This window comes from Lupinus angustifolius, chromosome LG13 (genome assembly GCF_001865875.1).
Source record: "Lupinus angustifolius cultivar Tanjil chromosome LG13, LupAngTanjil_v1.0, whole genome shotgun sequence".
Classification (NCBI taxonomy): Eukaryota; Viridiplantae; Streptophyta; class Magnoliopsida; order Fabales; family Fabaceae; genus Lupinus; species Lupinus angustifolius.
The window spans coordinates 7,395,654-7,410,452 of NC_032021.1; the positions used below are offsets into that span (position 1 = coordinate 7,395,654).

Consider the following 14,799-nt stretch of genomic DNA (forward strand, 5'->3'; position numbering starts at 1 on the left):
ACTCATTTAAAAATTATAATACTTGTATTGGTCTAGATTTAGTAGAAACTAGGTGAGTACCACATTCCCAATAATGTCACATTTTGTCATTGTATGGGAATTTGAATCCGATTTATTGACTATTATTATTAGTGTAATATATTGTTACCATAAATATTTATGTATACAAATAGTACATTACATTATCTCAAATCAATTTAAAAATATCATATTAATTAAAAAAATTAATTTTTATTTATTATTGTTTTTTATTTGATTATCATTGGAGTACAAGATAATGTATGGTAAAAAATTCCCTAGATTTTTATTCCTCTTATGTTACATATAATTAAAGAAATATTTATTGTCTAAAACCATGTCTTATAGACATTGAAATAAAAATATAAAAAATAATTAATATTTAATTCTCTTAATAATCATTACATGTTATTCATGAAATGTTAAATTTTTTTTATTTTTGAAAAAGTATGTTGTTTATGAGGTAATATTTGATTGGTGGAGCAAGTGTTTGTGAGAGGTGATCTGTATCCACATGTTAAGTATATTAGATTCTTCTCTGTATATATTCTATTTCTCATGCATGACTTCAGAGTTCAACTCTCTCCATTATTAGAGAAACTACTGTTGGATCAAAAAAATTTGAAGAATTTTTATTCAATTTTTAATCGAAAATAATATGTAATTATAATTGTTAAAAGAAAATTTTTGACACATATCTTAATCCTATTCAATACTACTCAGAGGATCTCACTCTTACTTCACTCTTACTTCACTCTCACAATTGGGTCAAAAACCAAAGATATAGGGAAATACATCATACACATCAATCAAATAACACACTCATCTTCACCACCAAACCAATGGAGAATCAAAAAATAGACCCAAGAAGTGGTTTCAACAGTTCCAACTCAACCTACTACAGCAAACGCAAACCACTCCCACTCCCTCAAAACCATTTTCTAGACGTAACCACCTTCATCTCCTCCCACTCCCACCACGGCAACGTCGCCTTCATCGACTCCGCCACAAACCGCCACTTCACCTTCCGCCAACTCTGGCTCGCCGTCGACTCCGTCTCCTCCTCCCTCTCCTCTACCGGAATCCGAAAAGGCGACGTCGTTCTTCTCCTATCACCTAATTCCATCTACTTCCCCGTCGTTTGCCTCTCCGTCATGTCCCTCGGCGCCATCATCACCACCACCAACCCTCTCAACACGGCCAATGAAATTGCGAAACAGATTAATGATTCTAAACCTGTTCTCGCTTTCACTACCTCTCAACTCATCAATAAAATAACCGCTTCTTCACCGAACCTTCCAATTATTCTCATCGAAGAAAATGAAGAACTTCAACAAGGTGGAGTTATTGACACGCTTCACAACTTGATGAAGAAAGAACCGTCGGTTAACCGAGTCAAGGAGCGAATTAACCAGGACGATACAGCCACTCTTTTATACTCTTCTGGCACAACTGGACCAAGCAAAGGCGTTGTTTCTTCACACAGGAACTTAATCTCTATGGTGCAAATTGTTCAAAGTAGGTTCAAGAGCGATGATTTACAAACTTTCATATGCACTGTGCCGATGTTTCATATCTACGGTTTAATAGCATTTGCAACTGGAATTCTAGCTTTGGGTTCAACGGTTGTAGTGCTATCGAAATTCGACATGCATGAAATGCTTTTCTCGATTGAGAAGTTTCGTGCTACGTATCTTCCTCTGGTGCCGCCAATTTTGGTTGCGATGCTGAACAACGCGGAGGCCATTAGGGCGAAGTATGATCTGAGTTCTTTGCATTCGGTGTTATCCGGTGGAGCACCGCTGAGTAAGGAAGTGATAGAAGGGTTTGTGGAGAAGTATCCTAACGTGTCGATTTTGCAAGGGTATGGGTTAACGGAATCTACTGGTGTTGGTGCTTCTACGGATTCGTTGGAAGAGAGTAGAAGGTACGGTACGGCGGGGCTTTTGTCTCCGGCTACGGAGGGTAAGATTGTTGACCCTGAATCTGGGGAGGAGCTGCCGGTTAACCGGACCGGTGAGCTTTGGCTCAGGGGTCCCACCATCATGAAAGGTTAGTTGTCTCATTCCATATCTCGAGGTCTTCAACAATTAGAATGTTACTTTTTATTTATATTTATTTATGTGTCAATATAATATGTTATTGGTCAGAGACAAATAATAGATATGAGATACCAAATAGTCACCTATGGCAGTTCCATTTATTGTCCTTGTATTCTTTGGAAGTGAACTTTCCATTTGTAATATTTAAAGTGAAGATCCCTTGTATTATTGGACCACACAATTGTAAACCATGTTTATTTAAGAATACATTGTCTGCACGTGGTTTAAAAATAATTTCGATTACCAAAAAAACAATTATTTTTGGTATGTTAATAAACAAATTAAACATAATCCTTTGGTTGTCTGTGCTGGAAACTCATTGTCTGTTTTAAGATGGAAAAGGTTTCTGCAATTGGTTGGGCTTTAAAGGGTGTGGAACCGTTGAAGCTTATGGTCAAGTTGATGGTATATGGGTTCTGTGTTTGTGGGAGTATCTTTAACAGATCAGTTGTACATTTATGTTCTTAAGTCAGTTTGGTTCAGTTTCAGTATGAGGTTAGGGAATGGATTAGTACATGTTCGTGAGTCTTTGTGGGAGCATCTTGTGAATCTTCGAAATTTTGTGTACACTCTGTGGTTTCTCTTGGGTGACTTTAGTGAGATTCTTCTTACTTCACAAGTTAGAGCTGACAGATTTAATCCAAACAGGGTGGCTAAGTTCTTTCAGATTTTGGATAATTATGGACTCATGGATGGGGGAGCTGTTGGAAGCACGTACACTTGGTTTAGGAAGGAACAAAGTGGTCGGGGTATCTCTAAGCGATTAGATAGTACTTCTAGAACATGTTTTGTGTTAATAGCCAAGTTAACATTGCTAATTGCAATGTAAAACCTCTGATTTTGCCTGGTGATGGTGCCATGGCTTTGATTACATCAATTACTATGGAGTAAGTTACAAGATGGTTATAAATATGAAGTCTTTCAAAGCTCCTGTTCCCGATAGCTTCCAACCTTTTTTCTTCAAGTGGTATTAAAATATCGTGACAGATGATATTTGGAAATGGGTGCAGGATGCCTTTCCGTTTGGTTTCACGGACTCTCCCTCTATTGTAACTTGTAAAGCTCATGAGTCTCCCCTGAAATTAAAAAAGAAGTTTAAATACCTAATTAGGGATTTAAATAGATTAATCCATATACCTAAAAATTAGAATAGTAATTTGTACAAAAGTCAGAAGATTTTCCTTAGGATAAGAATTCTAATCAGATCATATTTCCATGTATGTTATGTTAGGGGTTTCTCTCACCCAAACTCTTCATACCTTCCCAACACATACTATATTATTCTATGCATGTTATTGGGGTTCCTTTAGCATATGCTTTGAGGTTTAACATTAAAGGCATGGTGATGACAGGTTATTTCAGTAATGCAGAAGCAACTGCATCAACCCTTGATTCACAGGGATGGTTAAAAACAGGGGATCTTTGCTACGTTGATAATGATGGATTCATATTTGTTGTTGATAGGTTGAAGGAGCTCATTAAATACAAGGGATATCAGGTATCTTGTTTGTGAACTATAGGCTTTATAGCTAGTCAATATAAAAGGGATATCAGATGCATTTTCTATTGGCAATCTGCTGATCATGTTTTTATATATATATATATTTCAGGTTCCTCCAGCAGAACTAGAAGCCTTGTTGCTTACCCATCCTGCTATTTTAGATGCTGCTGTTATACCGTAAGACTTTCAGTCCACCAGAGACTTTCGACCCCCGTTTGCGAGTTGAGTTTTGGAGGGGAATAAATGAAAAGGGAAAGCTTCAGAGTCATCTCATAAGTGTATTTCAATGCTTTCAAGCCTTATCTTTCTCTTTTCTCCCCTCCAAAATCCAACTCATAACCACACCCATGATTTCCGTTTACTTAATTTTGTAATTCTATGTATAAAAAGGGGGAATACCATGCCTGACTCTTGAGGTCTTTTCATGTCTTGTATACCATTACCAGGTACCCAGATAGAGAAGCTGGACAGATTCCATTTGCATATGTGGTGAGGAAGGATGAAAGTAGCTTATCAGAAAATGAAGTTATGGATTTTATTGCAAAACAGGTTAGTCTGAGGCATTACTTTCTTTTCATCAATGGTCACTTTTTTTAGTGCACATCTTAGAACAATATGCTCTAATTAACATATAAAAACTCTTGGTTTGTGGTGATAATTTTGATCCTACTGTCTTAAGTCTTCACATATTTTGGGTTATATATAGGTGGCACCTTACAAAAGAATCAGAAGAGTGGCGTTTACATCTTCTGTACCCAAAAACCCATCTGGTAAAATTCTTAGGAAGGATCTCATTAAGCTCGCAACATCTAAACTTTGAAAGAGATAAAGTTCCTTTTTATCATTTTCTATTGGAGAGATGGTGAATCCTGAACTAGTTTACTTTTTGCTGCAATTTTCTGGCTCGTTTATTTATGTTCAGCTTATATTCAATACAGTTTCAATCTGTATTTGTATAAGGCAGCAAGTGCTACGCACTCTTAATACTCTTAGGGGGAATAAATAATAATAATTGTGCCTTTCGATTTTAATGGATATAAGTTAATACTCTTTTCACAAATTTCATTCATCATACTAGATTGATAAAATTTGTATACAGCCTTAGTTTCTATACGTATATGTTTTCATACATATTTAATCTTATCTACTTTTCTCTCCATTCATAGGCTTAGTGAATATAGCTTGTTCACATCTTTAAAGTCCATGATACTGCTGTTTACAACTCAGTAGTAATATGTATCAATTATATTATCTACCATTTTATTTGCATTATTCTTTTTTGAAAAAACAATAAGGATTAAAAATAAATTGTACATGATTTACTATATAAAACTTTTACATTGTCAGTATTTACATTTTTTTCTCTTACTTAACACCAAAATTGATACTACTAAATTTGGTAAGGATGGTAGTGCTACATATATCCCATAGGTGGGAGCACATATGATGTCTCATTTTTGTATCACTCCATGTATTATCACTTCTAATTTGTTGAAAAAAAATATTTAAGTTAAAATTATAGTTATTAAATATTTTTATGGTCAATCATATCTTTTAGCACTTAGAGTGACACAAAGGAGAGAGACAGTGAAGGTAAGTTCTGGCTCATATACCTGAATTCCAGATTGTCAAATACTGTCATTGTATAGATAGGAGTTGTGACTTTTAAAATCTGATTGTGAATTGAGTTTTGGGGAGAAGGAAATGAAAGAGAATACTTCAGAGTAAATTTTCATAATTTTGAAGCCTTTTATTTATATTTATTATCCTCCAAAAATTAACATACAGATAGACTCTTAACCACAAATAATGTTAATTCATGTCAAAATCATGGCAAAAAAGTGTGCAAAATTTTCCCCAATGCATGTCATAAGTAGAGTTTTTATTTTTATTAGCTTGTAGACGTGGCTTTATAGCCTATGTAAAGAATGAAAAGAGGATTCATATTTACAAAATGGGGCATGTCCCAATTCACGAGGATAAAACCATTCCAATACTTCCCTGCCGAATCAATCAAGAGTGAGATTCATTTCCATTTCCAGCACAAGTATTCTTAAAAAGCAAAGAAAAAGTAATATATAATATTATTTGTAATTTTTCTATTTATGTTGAGATTACACATTTATTATTACAACTAAAAGAAAAAGAGAACTTCTCTTTTCGGAAATGGAAAAGATCTTTTTCCATGAATCAATCTTTTTTTTTTACTTTACAAAAAAAACTTTAACTTGAGTATGGCTGGTTAACAAACAATTCGACCAAATCAAATCAGTATGACATCAAATTTGGTCAAAAATATTCCAAGACTACAAGTAAAAATTACAAACCATCACTTGATGTTACTGATGGATTTTTCGTCCAAAGATGAGTAAAAAAATGTGTCAACTAATGGTATGTAATCACAATTTGGAAAATGAGGATAATATTGAGAAAATATTCCACAATAGGTCGTAATTAATGTTAGAACCAATTTAGTGACAAGATTACCAATGGATAACTCATTAGTAATGTTGTTTGATGTTACTGATGAATTTTTTGTCCAAAGATGAGTAAAAAAAAGTGTAACTAATTTGTATGTGATCACAATTTGGAAAGTGAGGAAAATATTGAGAAAATATTCCATAATAGGTTGTGATTAATGTCATAACATTTAGTGACAAATTACCAATGGACAACTTATTAGTAACGTTGTTTGATGTTATTGATGGATTTTCATCCAAAGATGAGTAAAAAATATATCAACTAATTGATATATGATGACAATTTGGAAAATGAGGATAATACTGAGAAAATATTTCACAATAGGTCGTGATTAATGTAACAACCAATTTAGTGACAAGATTACCAATTTACAACTAATTAGTAATGTTGTTTGATGTTACTGATGGACTTTTCATCCAAAGATAAATAAAAAATGTGTCAACTCATTGGTATATGATCACAATTTGGAAAATGAGGATAATATTGAGAAAATATTCCATAATAGATCATGATTAATGTCAGAACCAACTTAGTGACAAAATTACGAATGGACAACTCATTATTAATGCTGAATAATGATACATAAGAGTTTTTCTCCATTCAAAGATAAGTAAAAAATGTGTCAACTAAATAGTATGCAATCACGATTTGAAAAATGCATCAATTCATATATACATATATTGAGGATAATATTAAGAGAAAAATGTTGATCAATCGAGAAATTTTTTAAATAACAATAAACAAATAAAATAACTATAATTTGTAATGGAGAAAGTATTTTTATTTTATGGTGTGAAAATAGAGTAGTATTTAACTAACCTCGATTAGCAAAAATGCATTGAAAGATATTGTGAGTGTATTATCATTCAAACCACTAAATAATTTAAAGGTGTTAACTGTTAACTTCATATTTTGCACATTAGTTCACTTAACTCTGACTAAATAATAGGATGCATTGACTTCTTATGGGAAACAAAATATCACGGTTTTTATATAAATAAAATATATTTTCCAATTAAAATACTAGAATGTTAGGGTATTTAAGTAGGAAAATGTTTTCTTCACAACAAAAGTTATACACCATATTGGTGTCCAGTATTAACCCCATGCATTTTAGAAAAGGAAAACATATAGCACAAATTGGTACCTAAATTGGATACTCCAAGCAGTTGAATGGTTCTCAGTTTATTGGTTTGCAAAAGAGCCATTTGAGGCATAGTGACACAGGGCATAAACATCCACTCCTTCAAGCCATAGTAAGGACATGAGAATGGATTTCCTCACATTAGTGACCGTCTAATGGAGAAATGAAAGGGCTGTTTGAATGAAAATATGTGAAACTCCACAACAAAAATTCCATTACCACACCATGAATCTGCATCTAAGAATAACATAAGGATGTTTCACTCATCATTGCCCAAAGTTAGGTTATCAACATTCACAGTCTTCATTAAGCACATGAATTAGAATCTAATACTTCCAGAGCACCAGCCAGTAACAACTGTTGTTTAAATTGCTATAAACTTCCGAATGTAATACAAGCAAAGGGTCAAAAAGTTGAAATAGTAAATTGCTTTAGTAGCATTGCATATACAGTAACATGGACAGCAAAAAGGAAACATACTATGTGACTAGACCTCGGCACTACTGAGCTAGACTGCTTCCTAAAATAGTCTTTGTCAACTACTTGGATAAGTTAGTGATGGTGTTAAACATCAGTTATATATTTTAACCAACTTGCTAAAGGCAGAATCAGGAGCTACAGTCGAATAATGAGATAGCAGCCATACCGGTGGACATGGACAAGGCTAGCCCAGACCTCTATATTCCATGAGAAAGGTGCAAAATGAAATGGAAATAAGCCAAAGTTCAAGCCTTGCTGCCAGTTTACATTGACAATGGAAGGAGCATCCTTCGTTTCTTTTTCTTGGCCAGTCTTACTTGCTTTGCAATTTTCATGCATAATAGCAATAACACTGTGATGCAGACTAAAATAAAACCAAGCTGGATGTGCCTAAAGTACAGAGAAACTGCTGAAAAAACCAGGAAAGCTAAAATGAAAAGTTCCCATATCACAAAGACCACAACATCCACCCTGCACAGAGAGAAAGAATAAATAAGGGCAATCAAAATCATCATATTATGTTATCCAAAGCAAATTAACAAACAAACAGCAACTAATCCAACTAAAAGACTCTAGGGCTTGTTTCTTATACACATCTTAGATCCAAATACTAAATCATGCAACCTAAAGCCAACAGTAAACAACGTCTGTGTAAACTATTATTGTTAGAATCTGCAATATAATCAAATACACGCCCAATCAACCTATAAGTATAAAGACTTATCAGTTGAAGTTGGGAAAATTTTTTGTTCAAACTTCGAGCCACTATAAATTGTACCTTTAAAAAAAAACGTCACTATAAAATGTAAAGAGAATAGAAGAATTATAATGTTATAAATTATAATAGGTCAAAGTTCAAATCAACATAATGATCCCAAAGAGACTTTTTGATTAATCAATGAATGGATGGCAACCAGTAACGATAGAGTAATCCTGATCAATCATGCTAAATTGGAAGTTAACTATATCACTCTATACAGTGCACATATCTTCCAGATCAAATTTGATAACATATTGCATATATTTACCATTCCCGGATCCCACTAGGTGGGAGCCTCCTGCAATTGACCACCTTTGTTTATCAATTTTCTCCTATATATCACATTCCACCAAAAGAATTATTCAGCATGTTTTGATTTAACACGAGTTGAATAAACAGATGGTCCATGTTAGTTTTAATGTGGATACATGATTCATATTATGTTTTGTAAAACCAGTGATGTCTAAACTAATAATTAGAGAATATGTTCCATAAGCCCAACTAGAATAACCAATCATGTTGTCAAGTGCTTGCTCACAAGCGGGTGTTATTCATTAGTATTGTATATAGGTTTACCATAATCGCCTAATCGGTCGGTTTAGCCCATATTGATATATATAAAGGGAGAGAACCTTATTCCTAACTACCTTACCTTATGATTAACAATTTAATAGCGCTGGTGAAAACTGGCCTGAGGGAATGGAATAGATCCTCTCAATTGAAAGAAACATTGCACAAGATCTTAACCATTTTGAATACATGTTTTTTCATAATTAATTTATTATCAAAATTTGTGGTTAATTAAAATGAATGGTTGGATTATAAAAATTGACACAAAGCAGTTTTTGTACTCCATTCCCCTAAAATCTCTCAATGTAGTGATTTTTCAGGAATTCAACCATGGATTCCCCCTCGTCGGTTTCAAAGCAACCCTTAAACTCCGTCCATGAATTCGTTTCTGTAAAATTTGAGATTAAATTGATCCTCTAATTGTAGCATTCTAATCATAAATCATTACATAGGTACCTCAATAAACTATTAAATGCAATTAACAAAATTCAAAAGCCAAATCGTATTTTCAAACAACCATAAAAAAGATATTAATAATTGAAGAGATTAAAAAAGAGAGGAATTGTGGCATACCTTGAAGTGGAGAAGTTAGAAGAAGAAGAAGATGATGATGAGAAAAAGGAGATTTCATGCTTGGATCGAATCTGATATTCTCGAAGCTGTTCCACCAGATTCGATCGCGTTATCATTGAAAAAACTCTTATTCTCTTCCTCCACAACAATGGCCACAATGAAATTTGATTAGAGAAAAAACAAGAATTTGAATCAAGAAGCTTCTGATTCAAATTGTGATTAGTGTTTGCGTTTATTATGTTATTATGTTATGTTTTTCATGTTCACTCTAAACTTTAAAACTTTATTCTGATTTGTGTAGTTTTTTTATCACGAAGTTAATAATTATAATTAAATTAATAAAAGAGAGGAAACTTATTTACCCAGAAAGAGAGGTTTAAAAAATTATTTCACAACATAGACATCAATATATTTTATTCACTAATTATAACCATTAATTTTTTTAAAATTAATGACTAAAATGTAATTTAAAATTTTTAAACTTATTCTTAAAATAAGTGGTTGTTTTCTCTTTTTATCCGAACGATACAAGACCAATGTTGTGTTTGATGTTCAGCCCATTAAACTTTTGTTGCCGGCCCAATAATGGAAAACTAGTTAAAAAGATACCTTCATTCAAACCAATAAATAAAAAGAAAGTGAACCAACCTTTTTACATAATTCTCAAAATATTTTTAGCTTTGGGATATTTTTATTTTATAAGAAATTTAGGGATTTTCATGAATTCTCTTTACTCCAATTTGGATACTAAATGATGACACTAGTTGTAATCACTATTTTCTAATTATTATTGAGTCTGGTAAGAATTCATCAATAAATTGATTTTATTAATTAATCGATGAGTTAGTGTGTTCTTTGTGAAACCATTCACACAAAAAAACAATGGAGGGAAACCTAAAACACATGTAATTGCTAGTTTTGTTTAGTTTTACTTTTTGAATTTTAAATTCTTGCATTTTCAGTGAAGTTTGGGAGCTAATAGCCCAGGAAAATAGAAAAGTAAACTACGCGCCTCTGCTATAAATAGTATAAGCGCTATCTAGAAGAAGTTAAATAGAGGAAAATCTAGGAGCCACATCAAAGGTCCGAAAAGAGCAATCTAAATGAAGACTATGATTGGTTAATGCATCGACAATAGAGTTGTCTTCGCAAAAGGTGGGGGCTATGACAAAATTATACCGAATAATACCTTGAGTTTTCATTAATTGATTAAGGCTCAAAAGCCTCTATTTATAATATACAAAGACATTGCTTGGGAAACAAGCTAACGAAAAGAAAACTCTAACTAACTTAACTAACTTAATGATTCTAAAATTTCCTTAATAACAAAGAATGCTAACTAACAATTATGCCCAACTAGAATAAAAAAAATAAGCTAAGTGTTCAACCAAATATTCATGATTGCCCATTTTCTGATTTCTGTTTAATAATCTCGACCAGGGTCATGAGTCAGGTTTTATGCGCTAGGGTCATTTCATCCCGATCAGTTCCATGCGCCAAGGCAAGAGTCCTTTGGTCAGTTCCATGCGCCAAGGTCAGAGTCCTTCGGTCAGATCCATGTGCCAAGGTCAGAGTCCTTCGATCAGATCTATGCATCAAGCCTTGCCTGCATCGGTCAATATCATGCGTAGCTTCGTGAGTCAAGGCCATTGTGCAAGGTCATGCTGATACACCTGGGCCATATTTCCTCGATCATGTTGGTGCACCAGGGCCATATTTCCTCAGTCAGGTTTATGAGTCAGGGTCATTTTTCTTCGGTCATTTTCTGATTCATGCTGATGTGTGTGGGTGAGACTGACTTGCTTTGATTGCTTAGCCAAGGGGTCTTGAGCATCATGTATAGTGCTCAATATCCCCCCGCAAACTGGAGATTATATGTTAATGACTCACAGTTTGTTGAGTAGTTGCTTGAAAAGAGATGGATCCAAAGGCTTAGTGAGGATATCTGCAAGCTGTTGATTTGTGTGAATTGAGAGAAGATGGAATAGTTTGGAATGAAGTCTTTCATAAACCACATGATAATCAATGACAATGTGCTTAGTTCTTTCGTGGAAGACTAAATTTGTTGCTATGTGTCTTTCTGAACTGTTGATACAATATAGGAAGGTCGGTTTGATGAATGGAAATTGAAAGTTGAGGAGTAAGTATGTAAGCCATTAGATTCCACATGAGGTTGCTGCAAGTGCACAATATTCAACTTCTGAGGATGAACCTGCAACAATGGTTTGCTTCTTAGATTTCCATGAGACTAGGGAATTTCCTAGGAACACACATGATCCATTAATTGATTTCCTAGAATCAATACATACTGCCTAATCTGAGTCACTAAAATCTTTTAATTGAAGAGGAGAGGTTGATGAGTAAAATAAGCCTTGGCCTGGGTTGGCTTTGATGTATCTTAGAATTCTCGTGAGAGCTTGATTGTGATTATTGGTGGGTTTTGCCATAAATTGGCTTAATTGTTGGACTTCATAACTCAAATAAGGCCTTGTTTTTTGTCAAGTAGAGTAGCCTCCCCACCAGTCTTTTATAGGATGTAGGGTCAATGTATTCTGATGTGTCATCTTGATGCAACTTTGTTGTCTTGATGATTAGTGTTTGTGTTGGTTTAGATACCAAGTAGCATACGTCTGACAGAATGTCCAATGCATACTTCCTTTAGCATAGGGATACATGCGACTGGTCTAGAAACCTCCAATCCAAGAAAATATTTTATAATACCAAGACCTTTTATTTTGAAGTGATGATGTAAGCAACCTTTAACATGTGTTATTTCATTTGGATCATTAACAACCAATACTAAATCATCAACATATATAAGTCAAGCTGTAAAATGCATACTTATTGCCTTTGTGAACAGTGAGTGATCATGGTGAGATTGTGTGTATCCTAATGTGGTGAGAGCCTTAGTCAGCCTAGTGAACCATGGCCTTCCAGCCTGTTAGTCCATATAAGGATTAGTGTATTTTGCATACCTTGTTCTGTAACTTGAAGACCACACCTTGTGGTATTTCCATGTATACATCTTCATTTAAATCTCCATGAAGGAAAACATTATTGACATCTAGTTGATGTATGTTCTAGTCTTGTGAGGCCGCTATTGCAAAAAGTAGCCTAACAGTGGTTAATTTGACCGTTAGTGCAAAAGTCTCAAGGAAGTCTATACCTTCAGTTTGGTTATAGCCTTTTGCAACCAACCTAGCCTTATATATTTCTATTGACCCATCTGAATTGTATTTAATTTTATAAACCCATTTAGAACCTATAGACTTCTTATTAGCAAAGAGGTCAACAATGGTCCATGTCTTATTGAGTTCAAGTGCATTTAATTTATCTTGCATAACCTTTATCTAGAGTTGGTTTTTAATGGCTTGGTAGTAGAATCTAGGTTTAGTGGTAGTGGTGATGGAAAGGACATGGTCTAGATGCATAGGTGAAACAACTTGGTAGGATAAAACAGATGATAATGGGTGATGTATATGCTTGTCTGAAGGTTTAAGGCATGTTAGATTATAGTGAAAATCTTGTAAATAGGTTGGTGGTTGGTTAGGACGAGTGGATCTCCTAAGTTGCTGAGATGTAGAATGACTAAGTTTAGGGTTTTGTTTAGATAGCCCTGTCTCCAAACTGTTTTCATGTTGATTGTTGTGGTTGGTGTTTGTAGGTAAAGGTGTGTAGTAGTCTGGTTGCTCAAGGAAAGTGAGGTTGTTGTCAACCAATTCACTTTGAGTGTCATTATCTAATGGTTTATAGAGAAATATGTGTTCATAAAAGACCACATTCCTGGAGATAAATATTCTCTATTGTGTAGATCAAAGAGTATATAGCCATTTGTGCCTTTTTGTCCTAGGTAGATGCATTTCTTAGCTCTTGGGTCAAGCTTAGATCTATGTTGGGTAAGAGTAGATGCAAATGACAAGCAGGCAAAGAGCTTTAGGTCCAATAGGTTAAGAACCTTATTATGTAAAGCCTCATAAGGAGATTTGTTGAAGAATGTGACTAGGAAGCCTATTGATTAGATGGGTAACATGTTTTACTGTATAGGTCCAGAAGGACTTTGGTATTTTAGATTGGAAGATGAGCATCCTAGTGACATTTAGAATGTGTTTATGTTTTCTCTCAAGTAAAGAGTTTTGTTGAGGGGTTTCTGTAACGGCCCGAAAAATACTTCTAAAAAACATTGCGGAAAAATGGGTAATTTTTTTTTGAATTGGTGATATAAAATTGTTTCCTTTTAAAAACCTTTCCTTTTCCGGGACATCACTTTAAGTAACTCAAATGCGTAAAATCAACTTATCATTATCGAATGATAACTTAACCTGATTCACAATTTCCTGAATAATACGATGTATATAATCGGTTAAGTCATAGTCAGTTCATACAGACTAGGTCAGCAAAGGCGGAAACTACATCACCACTAACATATACAAAATCGAAAGAAACACAACCCACACCAAAAACAAAAGGGGACATCGACTAGTCCACAAGCTGACTTAAAAGATTCCAAGAATGTTGGACCCCTCACTTGGGTCATCCTCCTCTTCCGAGTCAGACATGAGGTCTCACCTCCACCGAGCTCTCTACATTGACGAGCTCAACTACCTCGTCCTCCTCTTCCTCTTCCTCCACTTCATTATGCCATAACCCAGTGGCATAATTCGGAGGGGATGACATTCTCAACATCGGGGCCTTCCTGCAGGGACCTTTTCCAAGACCACTGCTTCTCTTAGCTCTACTAGATGACGGGGCACCCAAACAATTTGGCCACGTCCTATAACCGTGGGAGTAAGGGTGGAAACAGGCCAGGCCAGGCCAGGCTTTGCCTTAAACAGGCCCAGCCTATATAGCATATATGAGCCTGGGCCTGGCCTGTTTAAAAAGAAATTCAAAGCCTAAGCTTGGCCTGTTTAAAAGCCTGGTCTGGCCTGTTAGCCTGTTTAAAGGCCTATTATACTATATGGTCATGAAATATACTACTATGTCTACATTTAAATGGGCTTATAGGCCTACTTTTAGTTAGGCCCATCTAATTCTAATAATTAAATTATATTTTTGTATACATTTTTATATTAATATTACATATATAATAATATTATTTATATTAAAATAGTATAAATTCAACATTCATATATAATATAACTAAATAGGCCGGCCTGTTAGGCTTAATAGG

At 34.4% G+C, this 14,799-nt stretch overlaps 2 protein-coding genes across 4 annotated transcripts; one reads left to right on the plus strand and one right to left on the minus strand.

The window, feature by feature from the left end:
• On the plus strand, positions 795-4,654 carry LOC109325907 (4-coumarate--CoA ligase-like 5). The gene is made up of 5 exons (XM_019558516.1): positions 795-2,070; positions 3,473-3,618; positions 3,731-3,798; positions 4,068-4,170; positions 4,328-4,654. Exons 1-5 carry the CDS (start codon positions 861-863, stop codon positions 4,439-4,441), a joined length of 1,641 nt encoding a protein of 546 aa, XP_019414061.1. The 5' UTR covers positions 795-860; the 3' UTR covers positions 4,442-4,654.
• On the minus strand, positions 7,408-9,920 carry LOC109363341. Of its 3 annotated transcripts, none has more exons than XR_002109487.1 (3): positions 9,630-9,920; positions 7,893-8,197; positions 7,408-7,477 (listed from the first exon to the last, which is right to left on the minus strand). XR_002109487.1 is itself a non-coding variant. In XM_019609578.1 (3 exons), exons 1-2 carry the CDS (start codon positions 9,743-9,745, stop codon positions 7,990-7,992), a joined length of 324 nt encoding a protein of 107 aa, XP_019465123.1. In that variant the 5' UTR covers positions 9,746-9,920; the 3' UTR covers positions 7,598-7,910; positions 7,943-7,989. The 3 variants fall into 3 exon arrangements, 2 of the variants coding, with proteins under 2 accessions (XP_019465123.1, XP_019465122.1); XM_019609578.1 differs by lacking the exon at positions 7,408-7,477 and having other exon boundaries at positions 7,598-7,910; positions 7,943-8,197; XM_019609577.1 differs by lacking the exon at positions 7,408-7,477 and having other exon boundaries at positions 7,598-8,197.